The sequence below is a fragment of the Sebastes umbrosus genome, chromosome 21 (assembly GCF_015220745.1).
Source record: "Sebastes umbrosus isolate fSebUmb1 chromosome 21, fSebUmb1.pri, whole genome shotgun sequence".
Lineage (NCBI taxonomy): Eukaryota > Metazoa > Chordata > Actinopteri > Perciformes > Sebastidae > Sebastes > Sebastes umbrosus.
Window position 1 is genome coordinate 12,346,513 of NC_051289.1, and position 21,643 is coordinate 12,368,155.

The following is a 21,643-nucleotide window of genomic DNA, read 5'->3' on the forward strand; positions in this document are numbered from 1 at the left end:
CTCCTTTCAATGCATGTCAGCGCATGCACGGCAATCCACGTCCTTCTTTTTCTGCATCTCGGGCTGGTATAGACTGTGCTTGGTTAAAACTGCAGGGATTTATAAAGGCCAAGTGGCCATTATCAAATATTTAATCTCAAGCCATGTCCCATCTGCAGATCATTAGTTGAGTTCTTGACGTTAGAACGGCGCTCACACAGTGGGAGAGCAGCTAAGGGCACACACTGTACTGTACATTACAACACATCCAGCCCACAAACAAGCATCGTTATCTAGTTGAAAAAAATGAGTGAGAGAAACTAAAACTTAATTTATATGGTCCTTTTAAATTGTATTTACTGCCTCGTAGATTTGACACAAAGGGGATTCACTCTGTACAGTTGCGTGCTGAGGAACAGCCGAGGCCGACTTTCTCACAGCAGGGTGGCGATGAGGCTCTGCCAAATGTGTTTTCTTACAGTTTGACTTGAATCCATCAACTTAAACCGATCACGTCTGTAAATGAGCGAGTTGTAATCATGTGATACAACTTCCTGATCCCAGTTTCACGTACAGCGTGGGCCCTAATGTCAATGTGGATGTAAGGGCAGTGGAAGTGTTGTCCCTCTCTGACCTGGCCCATGCCATTTCATAGGAAAAGGAACTGAGAAATCAGGGCGGGTAAAGCAGAACTGCCACTGTCGAGTAAGGCAAAAAGGAAAAGTCATTTCACTCCAGAATCATGCTGGCCTTTTGTCAACAGAAAACAACTTGGCAAAAAATCTATTCGCCGTCTGAAAGAGCTGAAACGGCAAGTTTTAAAGTCACAAGGATGACTGCAACATTAACTGCAATCCTTATGTACTGCAATACTTGAAGGTTAGCTGCCATGTTGGGAGTGTTACTAGTGAGTACGTCTTGTTCCTTCTTTGTTGCTGGTATCAATTATGAGATGAGTCTCATTACATACTTTGTAATTACTGATTTGTGTGTAATATCTTAGAAAAACTTCCAGCAAAAATGGAAGTCATACACAGCAAATCAACTTGTGTTGCAACACGCTGCCGGATTATGTTTTATTGCGGGACTGGTAATGAGAATTTAAAGAAATCTGATCGTCACATATTCACCAATACATCCAGCACAACATGATCTCATTCTTTTCTGATGGCAGCGCCTAACTCAAGCAATTATCTTAATAATATTTAAATACTCCCTTGTCTTTCATAGGACATCTGGCTCACCAGTTTTTGAAAACTCCTGACATATACTGTACAAAAGGACCTGCGTGATGTCTGATATAGTAGGAATATTTGCCTGGGAGTGAGCGCAGAAGGAAAGGACATGTTTGGACATGCAGCTTGACATTATAAAATCTATTATACAAAAAGTAGAGCCAAGAACTGGAGCATTCAGGCCAGGAGAAACTACAGAAGGACCTATTAAAACAGAAGATCAGAACGTTTTGGATGAGATAAATTAATTCATTTATTTACTCATATTCAGGGACCTGAGTCATTGAGGAGCTACTGAGCTGAGCTGCAGTGATTTCACATGACAAAGCAATGAACAACTTCCACAGTGAACAGAATCTATAATAGTACTGACAATTGTTTGCTTAATTTGACAGATTTGATGATGAAGAGAACAAAGAGAAAACATGACCTAAATTTAGGGGTGGGGGTGTAATGATACAGCATGGTATCGCAATATTTTGCGTGGTAATATTGCATCGATACACTGACGTCACGTATTGATCTTTTATTACATAAAGTATAAACTATTAACATCTTAAAAATCCGACGGTCCGCTCTTTCAAAGGTTGTATTGGGCTCAGTCTTAAAGCGAGAGTGAAGATACTGGAAGCATATGAAACTAGAAAACCTGAGGAATTGATTGGCGCCAACCACGCTAAATAACACTCCAAAGTTACGCTAAATTTTGGCGAGGAAATACTGGCATGGCCATTTTCAAAGGGGTCTCTTCACCTCTGACCTCAAGGTAAGTGAAGGAAAACTCTGAGATGAACAGAGTGAAAACTGTATCTTATTAGATAAAACAGATGTTGAAAAAAGGTAATAAATCGCAATATATCTTATTGCAATACTCAGCGTATCGCAAAATGTTTAAAATCGCAATAAGATCGTATCGTGACTTAAGTATCGTGACTTAAGTATCGTGATAAGATTGTATCGTGGGGCCTCTGGTGATTCCCACCCCCTAACTAAATTATTATCATGCATTAAAATAAGGATACTACTGTGGAAACAGGTTCAGCATCAGTAGACCGTATGATTACATGACACTGTCATGTAAAACACACAGATAATCCTGCCTCCCATAGGGCCACGGGACTAAATGACCATACCTATAGTTCCTTCAGCCATAAGCTGAGCCACTACTCTGCTCTGATTTCTCATTTAGCTCTGCTCCAGCCATCAATAATTCAGCCCTCAAACAATCATGAGGAGGAGAGAGGAGGAGGAGGAGGAGGGAGGGAGAGGCAGCGAGAAAGCAGTGGGTGAGGTTAGTGGAGAGAAGGATGAGTGGACTTTTTAACTAGTACAGTCAGCTTTCACACATGGTCAAGCAGCGATTCACCAGTAAGGAACACTCGCACACATGTAATGGCTCTAATGAAGTCATGGCTTAGTTCATGTCTCACAAATGCCCTTGTTCTGGGCTGGGAACCACAGTTAAACTGGAATGAGCCATCACCATCACTGTGCGAAGCTCTGAGCGCTTTAATCATCATCTAACTGTGAAACTCGGGACAGAAATGAACCGATTTAATTTCTGTTACGTGTAGCACACTGGCCACTTCAAGAAAATAAAACCTTCAGTATCAAGACATACATATTAAACCTCTATTTTGTTCAATTTCTATTCCCCTCTATTGTTTCTGGTACGTTGCTTGTTCTACAAACACACCACTCCCTCTCCCCTCTATCTCCATGGTAGCAGAGAGGACATGCAGGAGCATATGGCTCATCATTTTCACTCTGCCTGCCGAGGCTGGGCTCTCCTGGGGGTATCTACACCTCTCTCATCTCTCCTTCTTTGTTCAGTTCAACAGCAGCTCTTATTATCCATCCACTCACCTTATCCTCTTCTACATATATATGTACCCAAGTGGCCGAGCACATGCTGTACATTCACAACTAGCACGCATAGCTAGCTGACATTCTGTACCACTGCTCCTCTGTCTGCCTGGGAAAACCCACTGTTTCAACAGAACTGTGCCACACAGAAGGTAGGAAACGATAAGGAAGAAACATCTTTAAGACCAACACACTAGTCTTTGCCCACTTCTCCAGACCTGGATCATTTCTACAAAAAATTGGACTTTTGTTTAATGTTATTGACATTCAAATGGCATGAATGTCACCTAGACTACCGACTGTAAAGCTGCAACGATTAGTTGATCGACAGAAGAATAAGAGCAACTATTTTGATAATTGATTATTGTTAAAGTAATTGTTATGCAAAAATAGCAGAAAATCATGTTTTCAGCCTTTCAAATATGAAGATTTCCAGCTTTCCTCTGTTTTAAATCATATTAAACTGAATATCTGACAAAATAAGACATTTAAAGTAGGGCTGTCAAAGTCAACGCAAATTCATTTCAACACCACTAATTTCTTTAACGCATTGATGCAACTTGTGATTTTTAGGTTGTAGCAGGCTGGTTTTAAAGCTAGAGTGAAGATAAGGGTATCACATGAAACTAGAAAACTTAAGTAATCCATTAGTACCAAATTTTAATCGTTTGACAGCCCTAATTTAAAGAAGTCACCTTGGACTTTGAGAAACTGGGATGGACATTTTTCAACATTTTCTAATATTTTATAGACCAAATGATTAATTGATTAATCTAGAAAATAATCAGCAGATCAATCGATAATGAAAATAATCATCAGCTGCAGCCTTATCTGATCTGGTCTAAGAAGAGGGAGGTAAAGAGAGAAATAGAGAGAGCAAAGCGTGCAAGAGCATTCATGTTCTTTTGTGTAATTCTATATAATTCTGTGGTTTAGCAGTGATGTGCGTGACAGAACTATGATTTGCTAGACTCGTGTCTTGAACTTGTGTTGTTTAGTAGAGCACGTCGTAAACAGGTTTCCTGTATGAAAGGTTATGAGTCTCACCAAACACTGGTTTACTTTTTTGCATTAGAGAATCAGCAAGCTCAGACCTCCGCTACACAGAACTTTTACCAGCAACACTCTCCCTTTTACTCTTTCCTCCTCTTCTCTCTTCCAGAGCCAGGCCTGACCTGAGCTCGGTGCCAAACCTGAGGATTCTGGCCAAACGCAACCAGGATCAAATGGCTGGAGAACCACAGGGGCTCCTTCCAAATGTCACAGTTGTTTGAAGCTGGCGGATCGCTTCCCTCAGCTTGTGCTGCCAACACATAGGCAGTGAAACGACCAGATGTGTTTTATATACGTGAATAAAAAACATGCATGGTGTCCTAAGCGTATATGACGAGACTGTATATCTGAATGAGACTGTATATATGCCACAAATACTGTCTGTCTGACCTCTACACACTGCCAGACCGTTTGTGTGTTTAGCTGTAGCATCCTGTGTGGACATGGGACTTGGAGGAGCCAACATCTGCTACCTAACCCAGATTAACGCTCAGACAGAGAGGGGAGGCAAGTGGAGCAGTACAGGGCTAAAAAGTTTTAGTTTTCGCAATGGAGGTTACAACCAGTAAGTTTTAGGGCAGCTCTAGTTCTTTCATCGTTTCAAAGATGGAAAAGAAGCAGAAAAAAAGCTATTTATCAAACGATAAGACACACAAGGAGGAGCTTTTTGTAAAAACTAACCTGTTCAGCTCGGTCGTATCCCGTGTCTTGTTTCTCCGTCTTGACAAGAGGGTGTTTGCCCCCTTCGACCTTCACCTCCCCAGGCTCTAGCTTAGGTACCTTGTCCTTCAGTCCAGTGTCATCCTTATCCAGTAGATAGCGAAGCAGAGCATTGTCCTTCTTCTTGGGGCTCAAGGGCTCCTGCTTCGGAGCAATATCTGCCCCAGAAGCTGTACCACCAGCTCCCTGGGCTTGGTCTTGGCCCAGCTCTTTGCCTGTGGCCTCTGCAGTGAGTTTGGCCAGGTCTACTGGAGACGTACTGTTCTGGAGCAGTTGGTGGAGGATCTTGTGTTTTTCCTTGAGGGATGTGGCATGAGTGTTCCCTCCAGCATGGCCACCCCGGACCCCAGTCCCTGCCTGGTCCTTGCCCTCACCTCCTGCGCCAGGGGACAGGGGCGTCTCCAGAGGCTCGGGCTTGGTGGTGAGCAGTTGCAGTAGTTTGGTGTGGCCCTTGTTGTCGTGAAGGCGATTGTGAGCGTCGAGGCCCTCGGGGGGCCCTTCCCTCTCCTCCTTGGGCTCGGCTAGGTTGCTCTCCGTCTGGCTCTGGGTGTGCCCCTGACCCACGTCTGTGTGAGGTCCAAATGAGTCTCCTGTGCCACCACTGCCTCCTCCAAGTTTTGACATCAGATGAGGGTTCACCCCTGACCCTTGTGTGACCCCAGCTGGGGAGCCTATCTTTCGGTCAGGAGACCCCAGTGTGTGTGCATGAGGGGCCCCATGCCCATGTCCTACACCGTGGCACTCGCTAAGGGCCTGCAGAGCTGACAGAGAACTGCTAGTGTAGCTGTTAGCATGGGTGCTAGCCGTGCTACTACCACCTGCACCTCCAGGCCCTCCACCACACATCCCCACCGGGGAGGGTGAGTGCAGGCCTCCCGCTACACGAGGGCTGCCCGCCCCCCCAGGACTACCTCGGTGCCTCGGCGACAGCATAGAGTTCTGTTGAGGTGGATGGGGCCCGCCGGCTGGGCTGGGGCTAGCGCGAGAGGGGCTGTTCATCCTCCAATTGGGGCCCTGCTGTGGCGGTTGCATGCCCCCGGTGTGGTTGTGGGGTGGAGGGCAGCCAAAACGGTAGCCCTGCATGTGACCTCCCATGGCTGCTGGTTCTCTGGGGCCAGCAGGGCCTGGAGAGGAAAAAGGCGTGCTGTTGCTGCTGATGGTAGTGTCTTGGCCCTGAGGCCCTGAACCTGGCAAACTGCCTGGGGTCGGAGGCGTCATGGAGGGAGTGGAGGAGTTCATCGGCTTGGGAGCCATCCCTGTGGCCTGACTGCCAGGACCCATGTCCTGGCCCATTCCACAGACCGTCTGCTCCCTAGAGGTTCAAAACAGACACAGATAATACAGTTGTTAGTTCGACAGTTTTCATTAACGAAAATTTTCTGTAGAAGTTAGAAAATTGGCCACTGCAATTATTATTATTACTGTTAGGGCTGTACTCTACCGAAGAAATTCTTAATCGACTAACACTCATATGATTTTGTCGACTAAACAATTAGTTGATTTAATCATCTGATCTGTAAAACTGAGTTTCTCCACAAAGAATCCCACAAAAGCACCACTTTAATTTTGTGTTTACCAGAGATGTGCTCATAAAAAAAACCTAATCAAATAAATAAATCTTAGTCCAAAACAACCGATTAGTCGACTAATCGACTAAGAGGGGGCAGCTCTAATTATTATCCTGAGTAAATTGTTGTTCTTTACTTTGAACTAGTCTTAACTAAAACTATCTGCATATATCACAGGGGGAAGGTGGTACAATTTGTTTAATTTGTCTTTTTGAATGACGTAACCTTCATGTCCGATTTGTGACCCTGTTCCGTGAGACCACTGGCAAGCATGAATGTACATATTATCACATCCACACAGAATACAAGAAGAAGCCATCAGGTTGTGCTGCAGGGCATTAACAGGCTAAAACATGTAACCAAGTTCATGCTGCAGATTTGTCTCTCTCTTCCTAACACAGGTGTAGGTAGCGAGGCATACCTCTGGAGAATGTGCAGGGACATGTAGAGCTGGGGTTCATTGGTGGCGGGCGAGCGCACCAGTTTGCTCTTGGTGTGGGCCGACACGATGGTTCCATCGGAGAGGGAGAAGCGGTAGATGGGACTGAACGCCTGGCCGTGGCGGAGCACTAAAGGACACATATGCACTTATATCAGTAAATGCACACACAAAACACTTCTTACTTAGATGATTATTAGGTTCTGTTTTCAGTTCAGAAGCGTACGATTAACTATTAGCTTTGGTTAACCCATGATCAAATCACCATTTTATACTAATGCAGTCGTCTGACAACGGCATCATAAAAGACCAAAAGATGCAACTATCAAGAGCCATTAATTAAACAAGATATTCTTTGCATTACCTTCCTGCTGATGTCTCTTGGCAAAAGACATCTCCCCGTCGTTCTGCAGGTGGAACCTCTGGATGCAGCGCCTCACCAGATCCTCCCAGCCCGGCTTCATGGACGCCCGCAGCAGACTGGTATCCAGGGACGTTATCTTACCTAAACACGAGGGACCGGATTAGGCAGGCCTTAGTCAGGCATGGAAGTAAGGATTTCTATACACATATACAAACCAACACCAGCTGAGCTGATGGGGACTCGATGTCTCTCTCAAACATAAACATGTAGAGCAGCTTGTTGACCAGAAAATGCTCTTCACTTGGCCACTCTGCTGCACAAGAGCTCTGTGGTTTTGATATTGATTGAAGGAATATGGAGGATTTACTCTATTTACATTTTGATTACAACTTGTCTGTGTAAGTAATGCACTGAAATAAACTGAGGAGACAGTCCTGGCTACAAAAGATTAGATAGGCAAACATGAGTACAAATACTGTCAGTACAAACTTTAAGATCGCCATTTAGACACAAAAGGTAGAAGCATTCATCTTAGAGCTCAACACACACATCTGTGTGATGTGTGTAAACAGTCACTCGTATCAGTGAAACAGTTGTCCCTCACCGGTTTGCAATTTAAATGGAGGCAGCGAAGCATTTAAAAGGGCTGACAAGCAGACTTGCTGCTTGAATGACAGCCGAAGGGACTGACTAAAGACTTGTCACACAAACATTTGTAACGGGAGCATTTTACAGCACAACACCATATGCAACAAGTTTTTCCAACGAATCGTGAGAAAAAAAAATCATACTCAAGAAAACCCTGATATTTATTTTATCCAGAATTGTGCAGCCCCAACAAACAGGCAAACAAATGAAGGCATGCAGACATGCACGCCTACAATAGTCTGGGTGGGGAACTAAAGTAAATTACTATATGTCAGCAAGTAACTATGAGTTTGTGTGTTATCTCTGTGTGTGTATGCCACACACAAATGGTACAAGCACATCAAAGACCAGGTGAAACACAGACAGCTGTCTGCATCTCTGCGCCAGTGTTCAGACAGGTACTTTACCTCCCAGAGTGCAGACAGAGGTGGGAAGCGTGTTCAGCTAATGCGCTCACTGCTAAGGGCCTTTACCAAGGATATAATAATCTTTAAATACCTACACTGTAGTGTGAGCTGATTTATGGGCTGGTGACATGGGATGAGGATGTGCCTGTGTAAAGGCACTATATCATTTTTTGCAAAGCTTTATTCAAACAGCTGAAAATGTACTACTAAATTGGAGTCCCCACGATACGATATTATCACTATACTTAAATCACGATACAATGTTATTGCGATTTTAAACATTTTGCAATATGTTAAGTATTGCGATAAAATATATTGCGTTATATATAAGGGATAATGTACAGTGAGACGGTTGTTGTGAAATAAACCCAGACAGGGACAGGTCTTGCATCGCCCTGAAGGGGTTTATTTCACAACAATGCTAGCTGTACATTATCCTCCATCAGAACTGCGCCTATAGCAACGGTCTGTTATACATAGCAACGATCTACTATAAAGAAATAACAGACCGTAGAACGCCATGATTGATGATCGATACAATATTGCCATGCAAAATATCAAGATACTATGCTGTACCAATTTTTCCTCCATCCCTGACTGGCAAGCTTTTACTGGAAAGTGTATTTCTGAGAAAATTGTGTTTCGTCTGCTGGAAAAAGAAATAAAGTTTTTGCTGTGAAAGTTCTTCACTATGTTAGTTTGTAGTTCCCGGCTGTGTGACTGGTTCGTGTACCTTGCAGGTCCTGGCGCGTGGTGAAGCTCTCATGCGTGGGAAGCATGGGTCTTTCCTTCATGGGCACCCTGCGAGCCACACAGATCAGACACGACTGGAAGTCTAAAAGAGAGAGCGGAAGAGCGAGAACAGAGGGGACGAGTGGAGGAAAGATGAGGTAGAGGATGTAACAAAGAGGACAGAAGGGATGAAGGGGGATGGGAAAGGGGAGGAGAGGGGAGGATGGGGGCGTAAATGATCGAAACAGAGACCGGGAGAGAAAATGAAATGCATGTTATTCCCCGGCAGCATAATTAATACAGTTATTAATGAGCATGGGGATCAGGGCTCCACTCCTTTCATGAGGAGGAGCAGCTATCGCTGGCAAGGGAAATGATGAAGTGTGACCTTTGAAGGTGCGTGTGTATGTGTATGCGCCGTTCGCGTGCGCGCGTCTCCGGCTGGTCTCACCTACAGTGCCATCTCACACTGATGACACCTCCCCTGGCCCGACATTAAAGATTGCCATCGCTCAATCATGACAGTTGCCTCTAACACACACATAGATGACACCGCCAAGTTCAGGACTGGGGTGACCCCAAAAAGTCTGCCATCTAACTTTCCCGTGCCAGTAATACCCACAATCCCACACATGTTTCTGGCAAAGAAATGCATGCCAGGGCCGACACACACACATTCCTCATTTTGACTTGTAAACAGAGCATCTTGGGTGGTCCGGCCCTTGGATCTGTGAATCTCTCTCTCTCAATTCTCTTGCTTTCCCTCTCCTTCCTTCCTTCCTCTGTCTCTGGCTGGACAAATCCCTGCAACTGCAACCGCTGATCCTGCCGCGCTACTCACACACAAACACTAGCACAACTCTGGCCTGGGTCCTAGTCAGTCCACTTGCCAAAGTATGGCTGGCAAGCAGCTGGTGCACAAAGGAAGCCAGAGAGGAAAAAAAGACAGGTTGAGACTTGGAGTGAAACATTTGCATTTTCACTTATTGTTCTAATTAACCACTGAGTTATAGTTTGGCAGTGGGATGTAGAGGATTAAGGTAGTTAAGATGTAGAATATTGAGATTGTTTTGAGAGCATTACGTATCAAAAGTGTGGTGAAAGTTTTTGGATAAAGGACCGTCACTTGTGATGGAAATTTACTCAAACTACAGGATCTCAAGTTCCAGTCTAAAGGCATGAAAACCACTGGAAAAGCCCAGTGACCTCTCAGTGACTGAACACTATAAGGAGAGCGTAGCCAACGTACAATTTAAAACACTTCCCAGGAAAGGCGAGCACATGTTTATGCTAATGGTGGCTACTCCGCAAGCAGCTTCTCTGCTCACAAAACGTGCAAAACGTTGAGAATGATTTGAAGGTTATCAAAAGAGCGGTTTACTGCTGATGCAATAACAGCTGCACCCTTTCCTTGGAGTCATACGCCCCAGGTTTGTGAGGGATGTACATGAATTATAGATAGGCTTTAATGACAGCTGCCCGGCCTCTCGTCTCCCTTGTGTCACTTAACTTTTCATGGCTGTAAGTTGAGTGGCACCAGAACGGCTACTCATCAGTTGCTTATACCGCTTTTCACATACAATGCCAGTTACGAGACATAATATGGCAAATTTTATTGTCATCATTCATGATGAAAATGGCTGCAACTTGGATTCATATTTAATAACAGTTTCCTTTCTGCAGCAGGTTTCTTACACCCAAGAAAGCCTCTCTATTTGTCCTGATCAAGGTTTCTGAGCTACATCACAAGCAATCAAATTAAACTAGGGCTGTCAATCGATTAAAATATTGAATCATTAATCATTATTAATCGCATGATTGTCCATGATTAATCGCGATTAATCACAAATTAATCACACTTTTTTATCTGTTCAAAATGTACCTTAAAGGGAGATTTGTCAAGTACTTAATGCTCTTATCAACATGAGAGTGGGCAAATGTGCTTGCTTTATACAAATGTATGTATATATTTATTATTGGAAATCAATTAACAACACAAAACAATGACAAATATTGTCCAGAAACCCTCACAGGTACTGCATGTAGCATAAAAATATGCTCAAATCATAACATGGAAAACTCAAGCCCAACAGGAAACAACAGCTGTCAGTGTGCTGACTTGACTATGACTTGCTCCAAACTGCATGTGATTATCATAAAGTGGGCATGTGTGTAAAAGGGAGACTCGTGGGTACCAATAGAACCCATTTTCATTCACATATCTTGAGGTCAGAGGTCAAGGGACCCCTTTGAAAATAGCCATAACAGTTTTTCCTTGCCAAAATTTAGCGTAAATTTGGAGTGTCATTTAGCCTCCTTCGTTTTCTAGATTCATTTGATGCCAGTATTTTCACTCAAGCTTTAAAACTGAGCCCGCTGCAACCAAACAAATCGCATTAATGCGTTAAAGAAATTTGTGGCGTTAAAAGAAATTTACATTAACGTGTTATTAACACGTTAACTTTGACATCCCCAATTTAAACTATTTAATAATTCTGATTCTGTAGCGTTTCATTCAGCCGTCCATTGAAGACTAGAACCATCACTCTGATGTTACATAAGGTAGAGATGCTTCTTGCTCTGCCAGACTACTTAGAGTTTCCCCCCATTTTCTAGATGCCTTTATTTTTTATTGTGTACTCCGGTGTTCAAAGATAGTTTTAGGCTAATTTCTCTCTTAAGCAATCATCCATTCCTCCGTCATAATAGTTTGCCTTTTGTCTGCTGGCTTTTGCTTCCCATAATGGCTGCTGAGTGTTTTAGAAATTGTTCCACCAATGACTTAGACTTTTGTACATCAGGACATATTAAATTGCAAGCTCTGAGATCCTAATCCGACTATAAAGTTCCTAACATTTCTCTCAATTCACTATTCTATTCTTAAATTATCTAATCGCAAAAGTCTTTACAATTGCTCTAGATTAAATTATGAATATTTAAATGTGATATGGTAAAAAATCGTGACTGGTATTATACATGTCACAGGAATGGAGGCAATTCAGAGAGTTTTATCACATCCCAAAACTGTGCTTGTCCAAGCTTGTTTTGTATGGTCACTACTTTAGTGTCGAATGATTCGGGCTGCACCAATTTGAAAAAATATCTAGTTGCGATCATTTTGACTGATATTGCAATTGCGACATGATTTGCGATAATAGAGGGAATGATATTTTTATATGATTATTCTCATTTTCATTGATAAACAATAAACGATAAATTAAAATCATTATGGTGTGATTTTTGCGGGAATCTGTATCAAAGATGTTTTCTTAAGTCTGTAGAATATGATGTGTAGGCCGCAACACAATATTTAATTTAAAATGGCACACATTTCGCCTTGCGATTTTAACAAATATCCGCCAGCGCTACAAATGTTCCATTCTCTCTCTTTTCCCACACCATCTCCCCCTCTCCTTTCATACCGTCTCCTTCCTCCTTGATGGACTTGGGCTCCGAAACGGCGAAACACTGCATGGTCTCGTATTTCTGCTGCTGAGGCTCGTGCTCGTGCGACTCGTCCTGGTTGTCGCTGTGAGGATTGACCAGCATTCGGCAGTTGAACGTGTGACTGTTCCTCCTCGGACCCTCGCTGGACCACGGGACGCCGTTCACTGCAGGGGAACAAGAAGGGGGCAAGGGAGATTTACAATGTGGCCGGCCTCCTGGGGATTTTATTTGACAATTTTTTTTTTTTTTTACTGCAGCCAAAAAGTGAACAACAAAACAGGGAGCTGCGACGAGCGAGCCAAGAGAGGCTACCACGCTGCAAGTGAAAGACATAATGAGAGCAAGACAGAGAGAATGAAGGCGGAAAAAGTGTAAAAAAGGAGAGAGCAGTTGCTGGGTAGAGATCAGTCATAATGAGCAGTTGGAACCCGGAGCCCTGTGCCATCTATCCACAGCCATGCATCACAGCCAGGCCTCCATATGCATGCCCTCTAAAAACATCATTGCCAGTCTTTCTTCTTCTTTCCAACACTTACACAGGCGCGAGCGAACACGCATGTATGCACATGTGCAAGCGGACGCGCACTTCCGTACACACACACAAAAAGATAAAGAGACATGTACAGTCACGCACACAACTCATTTAACTCTAGCAAACTCCCATCACACTCCATCTGGTTTGTGATCTCATTCAGTGCATTGATAATCTCCCAGTATCTGGGACACAGCCCGCTGATCGTTTCCAGGGTACTCCGCTCTGTGCTGCTCTCCCACCCAGATGGCTGGGCACTCAGACCTCAATCCGAAGCACCGGGAGACGAGAGGACGGGGAGAAGGGACTTAGAAAGAGCTGCTAATGGGGTGCACTGACATACATTACAATCACCTCTTACACAGAGGAGATGGAGAGGTATGAAGGTATGTAGGTATGAAAGAAGAGAAAGGAGACGAGGGGAAAAGAAGAGGGAAAAACTGGAGGAGAGAAAGAAAAAGGCAATTGTCTGTCTTACGAAAATAAATGGCCTGTTTTCACGAGATGCTAGCATAAAGACAATGCTTTTCAGGGAGGAAATAGGAAAGCGAGAGCATGAAAATGGGAACTTGGTGTGGGTGAGAATAACACACAAAGCGAAGAGAAGGGGAAGGAAGGGCATGAGAAGAGAATATAGGAAGGGAGGGATGCTGCTGACAGGGGAGAGAAGCCGAAAAAGGAAGTTAATTAGCTGAAAAGGGAGGGAGGAAGAAGAGAGGAGCGAGAGCAAATGTCTGGGCTGAGCATCAGCAAAAGAAAAAATGAAGAACCTATAGGTTATATGCATGGAGCCAACCCTGTATATAAAGCTTACATAACATTTTGTATTATCCAGGTTTCCCCACATCCTCCCCGTAGCAGTTTAGCCGTAAACAATTTAGCGTTTTAATTAAACTGACATCACGAACAAACAGCCACCTACAACTGACTGTACAGGGAGAAGAAGAGAGGTATTAAGAGACAGAGGAAGCACACTGCGTAAATGCAAGAGATGAGGCCAGGGTGTGAACAGGGTATGAGCAGAGGTGGGAGTGATGCAACATAGAGGACATACATACGGAGTCGGGGAAGAGAGAGAGAGAGAGACGTGGAACACAAGTGACACAGCGAGACACAAGCCTGACAGGTAGAGCAAAGCAAATGCTGGCAGGGAAAATAAGCTGGAGGCTAACCGAGGGATTTGGGAAGCAGGTTCTTGATGAACTCGGCATGATCCCCGACGTGCAGTACGCTGTAGACGCTGGTGTTCATCAGCTCCTCCTGGTTGTAGCGCAGGTACTGGGTCACATTTTCCGACACGAACACAATGTTACCCTCCATGTTTACCACAAAGAAGAAGCCGTCCAGGGCCTGGAGGGGTGAAAGAGAGAAAAGTAAGAGTAGAAGTTCAGAACAGGCAAGTTTGGTTATTGAATTTTCTACACCGACACAGAACAAATCTCTGACACTGAAATGGAAGCACCAGTAGGAGAGTAAAAATATGTTTGACCACCTGTACTCATAGATTATTTGGATAATTTTACTGTTCTAGTTCGAAACTCTCACATCCAAACTACATATATAAATTCAGATGAGGGTGAACGTTCTGCAGACTTCCATTGTATGTGTACTAAGGCTGCAACTAAAAATTTTCATTGTCGATTAATTTCTTGATCAATCGAGAAAGACCAACTGTTTAGTCTATAAAATGTCAGAAAATGGTGAAAAATGTCAATCAGTGTTTCCCAAAGCCCGAGATTGACGCCCTCAAATGTCTTGTTTTTTCTGTAACTCAGTTTACTGACATAGAGGAGTAAAGAAACCGGTAAACATTCACATTTAAGAAGCTGGAATCAGATCATTTTTACTTTTTTTCCCCTTAAAAATAACTCAAACCGATTAATCGATTTAAATAGTTAATAGTTAATCGATTCAAATAGTGATTAATTTAATAGTTGACAACTAATCAATTAATCCTTACAGCTCTAATGTGACCTATGGTTGTCTGTGGTCAAAAGAAACATTTTAAAAATGGAGGAAAAACTATTCAAGGAACTGTTTTGATTATTCCCTGGTTTCTTTATTGTTTAGCTTATTTATTGATGTGCCACTTGTGCCTGCTGTACCCGAGTTGGCTGTCACTGTGTATCAGCTAGCATGCACATACCGTACTTAAATGTTGGCACGTCTTATCGAGTTGTGTAAATATATAGCACATCTACGCTGTGTCTAAAAAGAGGCTACTGTGTGCTGGGCACATCCAGCACCCCTGCAGATGCTCAACATCAGTGTGTCTGATAGAAAGCAGGATAAAAAGCAGGTGTGCCTGCAGAGATCGGAGGATGTGAAGGAAGAAGAGGAGCACTTAATTGAAAGAATACAGCCCCAGGTCAGCCATTACACACAAGATGGTGTCAATTAGGCCATCAAATCACCCAGAGCCCTTAAAAGGGAATTCTGGTGGTTGTAAAGCTGTAAAATCTACTGTCAAGATAAGAGACGAGGGACTACTGCCAAGGTGTCCGCTCCTCACCTCCGCTTGAATAATTATTACCTGCACGCCACACAGTTCACATTACATGTAGTTTTTTAGTGCATAAACTGTAAATGAACCAATCATGCAATATGCAATACATATCTGGTTGCCTCACCCTTCCCTGATACAGCCCCCGTCTGTGTGCACCCATAATCAACTGCCTGTCTCTCGCTGCATAACATAACCTGCAATCAACCAGCGGGAAGTCATACATCCCAAGTTACACATGATCACATTGGGACAGAAGTTTTTTTTTCCTCCCTTGCCTGCATTAACACAGCACGAGCTGAAAATAGACTTAAGGAGATCTCATCTATCGCTGCGTGAAGTGGAGCGGCTCCAAAACGCAACATGGTTGTTGTGCAAGTCGTCCACCCAGTGTGAAGAAAGGCCATGTACTGGACAAGTAGGGCAAACAGAGACCGAGCAAACACTCTTTAGTGCCAGACACTCTTGAATAATGCCGTTAGCCAATACCTTCATTTATAATGCCCTGATTAAATATACACTGTAGAGCTGGTACAAATGAATACACTCTAAATAAATGCACCGCACTCACCATGCTCCATTTTACACCGAGCCTATTGTCTTGATATATGACTCTATATTGTTTAACCTCCCCCAGCAATGTACAGTAGCTAGTGAATTGTTATAGCGTAGGGAATAAGGTCTGGTCAACTCCCCTCTGGGTGTTACTGTTATTTATGATATGATACTGGTGCTTTGCAAACAGGGTCTCTCTTCACATAAATTCTTGCTAAACACGCTGTATTTTCAGCATGACAAAGCATTAATGTCTCGCTAAAAACAATTCAAACAGGTCTCTAGTTGGGCTGCACGATACAAGGAAAATAGGCGATATGCAATACCGTTGTTGAATATCACAATAACGATACTACTTGTCATAAATAAACAGATATTAAAGTGTACTCAGTTCTGCTTTTCTGCTGCTTTATACAACAATTGCCTGAAAAATTTAAAAAACTTTATAAAAATGTATATTTATTGAACAAATTGAACTGAACACAAAGGCACCAATAAAAAAAAAAAAGAATGATAGTTACATTTTAAAATGCAGACACTCTCATTACTCTCTTTCAACTAACTAAAAAAAATCTGAATGCAATATCGCAGCCTTTTGACATGCGAGCTGACATCGGGATGATGATTAAAAAAAAAAGAAGACATATTGTGCAGTCCTTGTCTCTTGTAGGGCTCGGTATTGAACTTAAAAACGTTTTTGGTACAGACAGAAATGTGCTTGTAGCACTTGAGTCTCAAGCACCTCAATCTGGCACCAGATGTCTGGTTAGATTTGTACTCCTTTACTTATTTTTTTAACCCATTTGTGCCTGCAAGTGACATTTTTAATTTGCTTGCCCAAGCAAAAATCTGAAGAAATTTCAAAATCCATCAAACCGTTTGGCTGGAAAGGGAGTTTGCCTTATCATACTATATCTAGTCTTAGGGCATATGTGACCACTGCAATAGACTCCATTATATTTTAGGAAAAAACAGTAGTCCCATGAGCCTAAATACTAGATATAGTATGATGAGAACATGTCTGTATCTCAGACACTACACATTACAATCAAAGTATTTGGTATCTATGAACTCATAATAAGTTGAATATAAAAATGATGCACACATGTGCAGTGCAAAGAAAATTCACATATAATGAACACTATGTTAGAGTTTTTCTAAATTTTTAAAAATCATTACTTTGACTGTTAATAAAAGTGGGATTTTTCATGTGATCTAAAAAGGTCAAAGTTGTACTGTTGTACAAATGTAAAGAAACATTTATTTTTCTCAAAGTTAGAAATCAAATTAAGTGTTTTTGTATCGGTAATGAAACTCTGATATCTTATTAGCGCTAGAACCAAAACATTTCAAAACCTACTCAGCCCTATTATCATCTATTCTCCGACGATGTCGTCACACCACACAACAGCAACCATACGGAGCAATCTAACAGGAATGCAAACTACATGCCACAGCAGTCATGTGACAGAACAGGACACGCACCCAGAGGGTTAAAACAACAGTACATTAATATTTTTTCACAGCTTTCTCCCGTCTTCCTGTGCTCGCATGAGAGTGGGCAGCAGAGAGCCTTGGAGGCGGGTCATGGGGCGCGTGGGTGCATTTCCTGCCGACAGCCAATCTCCTCATAGCATCCTGTAATGAGCCCGGGCTGGCGGACGGGGACATGGCTATAGAGTAGGGCGGGTGTGAATGGCCGATCGCTGTGTTTTGGGGCTGCTGACAGATGGGAAAGCATGCAGGCTGCACCGGTCTATATTTAGCCGCGAGTTAGTATGTCGATTCAGTGACGCTGGACCAGGAGAGCTATAAATATTCCATGACAGGACAGATCTAGAGGCAAATGAAGAGAAGATGGGGAGGGAGGGAGAGAAAAGAGAACTGAAAAAGTAAGAGAGAGAAAGGGAGGGAGGAAGTGAGTGAGAGGAGAGGCTCAATGGACTGATTCATTCGCCAGGCTGTTGCTTTCATTCCCATTATACGTAAGCACTTCAGTGGCCCTCCACAGGACAACGAGGCCATTGCTCCGGTTGGTGATTTACAGCCAATCCGGGGCAGATACAAGATACTGGCAGCATTTACTCCACACGGCTACACTCACACACAACCAGTACTGAGTCTGAACCATTTGGGATTGTTCTCCGTGGATTCGTTTCATACCAATCATGATTTAAAGATACCCCACGAGTGTCAGTATGAGTGTTCAGTGTGTGGTGTTTCGATATGACACTATGAATAATCAAGAGAACGCCCTCTACCCACCTCCAGCATCATTGGTCCCAAGGCATCTTTGTCAATCACACTTTGGCCTGTTGATGAGACATCAGCCTTCTGTACCTCCTCCTCATTCGCTGCTGCAGCTTTTTCTGTTGACAGGAAAGTCAATGACAAAAATTTAGAGGCAAAAACAAAACTTAGTCAAGAGAACATTGATCTTAGTTTTATGAATTTGACACAAACATCCCTTGTAGTTATAATAAGTGAGGTATTCTGTTGTTATGATGGAAAAAACATGACCCTAAAACATGCGGGTCATAGAGGAAAAAAATAAGAGAAACAACTTTTTCACCCTGAAATCGACCCACATACTTTAAAGAGGTCACTTGTTGACAAGACTTTGAACAAGTATCTTTCCGGCTACAAAGCAAACACATTTTGTCAAACCATGTTGCCATGGCTCAAACCCAAGCAGTGAGCAGCGAGCGAGTGAAAGGTTGTTGTAAATGACTGTGTCAGAGCACGCAGCTGCCACGCTGGTGGCAGTCACTGGATGGATTGCATTGTCATGTCCAAAAAAAAAAAGGCTATTATGGAAACACAGTGTGTAAACAACTCATGTTCCCAATCAAGTAGCAAGTTGTTACTGTGGTCAAGCGGCAAAAGGCAGACTACAGAACTATTAATCCAAAAAGTTGACCATAAATACAATCTTATTTTAATTAAAGGAACAGTGTGTAACATCTCGGGGAATCTAAGAGCAGTTGTGTTTCCATTAGCTTAGAATTAGCCCTTCATAACAGGGAACTGGTCCTCTCCACGGAGTCCGCCATGTTTCTACAGTAGCCCAGAACGTACAAACACTGGCTCAGAGAAAGCCTTTCGTGTGTTTACGTTACCTTAAGGCCACCGTAGTTCTCCAATACGCTTGTGAAACTGTGGTAACGTGAGCCGGTGTCTGACTTCCGTTGCTCCTAAAGCAGTGTTATTACGGTAAGGATGGCTTCTGAGCGAGGCGAACGGCGTTACCAGGGTTTTGCACTCGGCAGCTCACGTTACCACAGTCTTGGAAAGGGAAGAGTGAGCGGAGGGGTACTCAGTTGGTTGCAATCTGCAACCAAGCCGCTAGATGCCTCCAAATCCTACACACTGTACCTTTAATAAGCATTTATTTGTATGTTTTTTTAATGTATTCGCACAAGTGTTTTCAATTTGAGGTAAATAAACAACTTCCAGTGAAAAATTAAGCGGCAGGATAATGGAATATGTTTTTTTAAATATACCTTTACAATAAATTTCTCAACAAAACACTGGTTAAATATTTACATTTTGTCCAGGTCAGAAACTATGAACAGTCTTCATTTTGAACTGTTCCTACAGAACCACCTTTTACTTTGGAAAGCTCTTAAGCCTCCCAGTTCATATAGAGTGCCTTTCTCATATAACTTGGCTGGCAGTGTCTCCTTGTGACTGCATGCTCCTATTGGATTTCAAGTATGTATATAGAGAGTATGACTTGTTGCACAAACAGGTACTTATGATCTGTAATATGACCAAACTGGACCATGGCAAAACACAATTACACTAAGTTGACTAGCTTCACAATGATGTTTCAACATAATGAACACCTTGGAATCCACTGCCACAAACCTTTTAATGTAATGATTATGTGGTTGGTTTACTTAAATCAGAGTATCCCGTAAGCTCCTGTACCTGCACTATGGTGCTGTGCATTTGTCCATGTGAGTGATTGGGTTAATAACCATGCAGAGAAGCCTTATGTTCAGAGCGTAGGCTGCCCTACTTTTGGAGATGATGATGAGAGGCGGAATATGAGTGGGCTGTTGGGGGGGGACACATTTAACTGTCGCACCATGCCAAGAAGAGGGCGGACCATATGGTGAGAGAATGTTGTGGTGAAAAAGCAAACAAAATCATGTCCTTCCTTTTTTTTTTTTGGGTGTGGATGTGTGAACGCCGACACAAATGCAGGTTTCCCCTCCGTGGGCTCGTGCAACACCGCAACACACCCACATTCATCTCTTTCAGCATTAATGATGTGTGCATCAGCAGGACCTCTCCAGGCCCAGCGGGGCCCAGTATACCAGCACAGCTGCCCTGGGTACAGACCCATCACTCAATGTCAGTGCAGCCCTCACCGGCTCTCCGTCCGTTTGCAGAACTGTGCCACGGATAGAGGGAGGAACTGATTATTTATAAGGGTTATGTCTGATAATAACCGCTATGCCACATAATCAATAACTGGCAAGACATTTGCCATAAATAGTACTTTATTGTCCTCTCTCTTAGTGTATTTTAACATTTTTCACGTAAGGGATAATGAACCGCGAGCCGGTCATTGCTGTGAAATAAACCACAACACAGGGATGTGGTTTATTTCACAACGATGACATGCTAGCTGTACATTATCACCCTTATTACATGGCTACTTATTTAAGAAATCAATAATTTGACACAAAATGGTCCTCCAGAGTCCGAGATCACAACTGTGTCCATAACGACGGTCTGCTATAAAGAAATAACAGACTGTAGAACGCTATGATTGACCAATCAATAATAAATATGTATAATTAATACAAATAATGTACTAAACTATATACACTCGCTGCAGCTCAGCAGCTACTGTATATGTCAGCATACAGCCAATGAGAGCTGGTCTTTGCTGTGTTGGCATGAGCGAGCAGTTAAGAGTGTAAAGGAAACCATAAAACTCTTGGCTATGCCCTTATTTTACAAGCTCCATAAAGATATCATAACTCAACATATTGTCTATTAAGAAGCAACAAGATAGAAACAGAAAAAAAATCCAAGACTATGCTAAGCACACACCCTGTTTTCAATTAGAGAAAATGTATGCAGACAGCATGAGAGGAACAAACAGAGATGAATTAACAGCTTTCAGTAGGAGGCCTCTTTTTCAAAGGCCATCATCGCTGCATTGCACTTCTCTGCAGGGCTGTGACACCCATCAGTGAGCGTTATTAAGTCACATTAGTGTAATTTAATACATTCACCATAAACTGAGAATATCTTTTATACAGTAATGATGTTTTCAGGGGCGGGGGGGAACAATAACAGGCCTATAGAAATAGATTGTGCACTACAAACAATGCTAAACAGATGGCAGATGAGGTGCAATGAAAAGAACAAATGTTGGTGAAATTATGTAACGTCTACTTTGAGCATAAAGACATCTAGATGAGCTTACAGTGCATCCCCGGTTCAAGAAGGAAAATGAATGGCTGCTGAAATTGCCGCCCCTCTGAACTGTGCAAGATGAGGTGCAGCAGCTCTCCGTGATAGCTATAAAAAGGTGTCTCTTGCTGGCCATTGGAGAACAAAGCAGAAAAGCGA

General features: G+C 42.9%; 1 protein-coding gene and 1 long non-coding RNA gene across 6 annotated transcripts in view; one reads left to right on the forward strand and one right to left on the reverse strand.

The window, feature by feature from the left end:
• Positions 1-21,643, reverse strand: part of ncoa2 (nuclear receptor coactivator 2) — a 71,002-nt gene that overhangs the window by 14,262 nt on the left and 35,097 nt on the right. For all 5 annotated transcript variants that reach the window (XM_037756448.1, XM_037756446.1, XM_037756449.1 and 2 more), the window contains 7 exons: positions 18,314-18,417; positions 14,163-14,340; positions 12,434-12,622; positions 9,013-9,114; positions 7,225-7,365; positions 6,843-6,990; positions 4,815-6,165 (listed from right to left, as the gene is read on the reverse strand). In XM_037756448.1, the coding sequence (XP_037612376.1) occupies positions 4,815-6,165; positions 6,843-6,990; positions 7,225-7,365; positions 9,013-9,114; positions 12,434-12,622; positions 14,163-14,340; positions 18,314-18,417 (2,213 nt within the window). The remainder of the gene's footprint in view (positions 1-4,814; positions 6,166-6,842; positions 6,991-7,224; positions 7,366-9,012; positions 9,115-12,433; positions 12,623-14,162; positions 14,341-18,313; positions 18,418-21,643) is intronic.
• On the forward strand, positions 11,135-12,210 carry LOC119480308. Its single transcript, XR_005204876.1, has 2 exons — positions 11,135-11,181; positions 12,119-12,210. It is a non-coding gene; the product is annotated as an uncharacterized LOC119480308 (long non-coding RNA).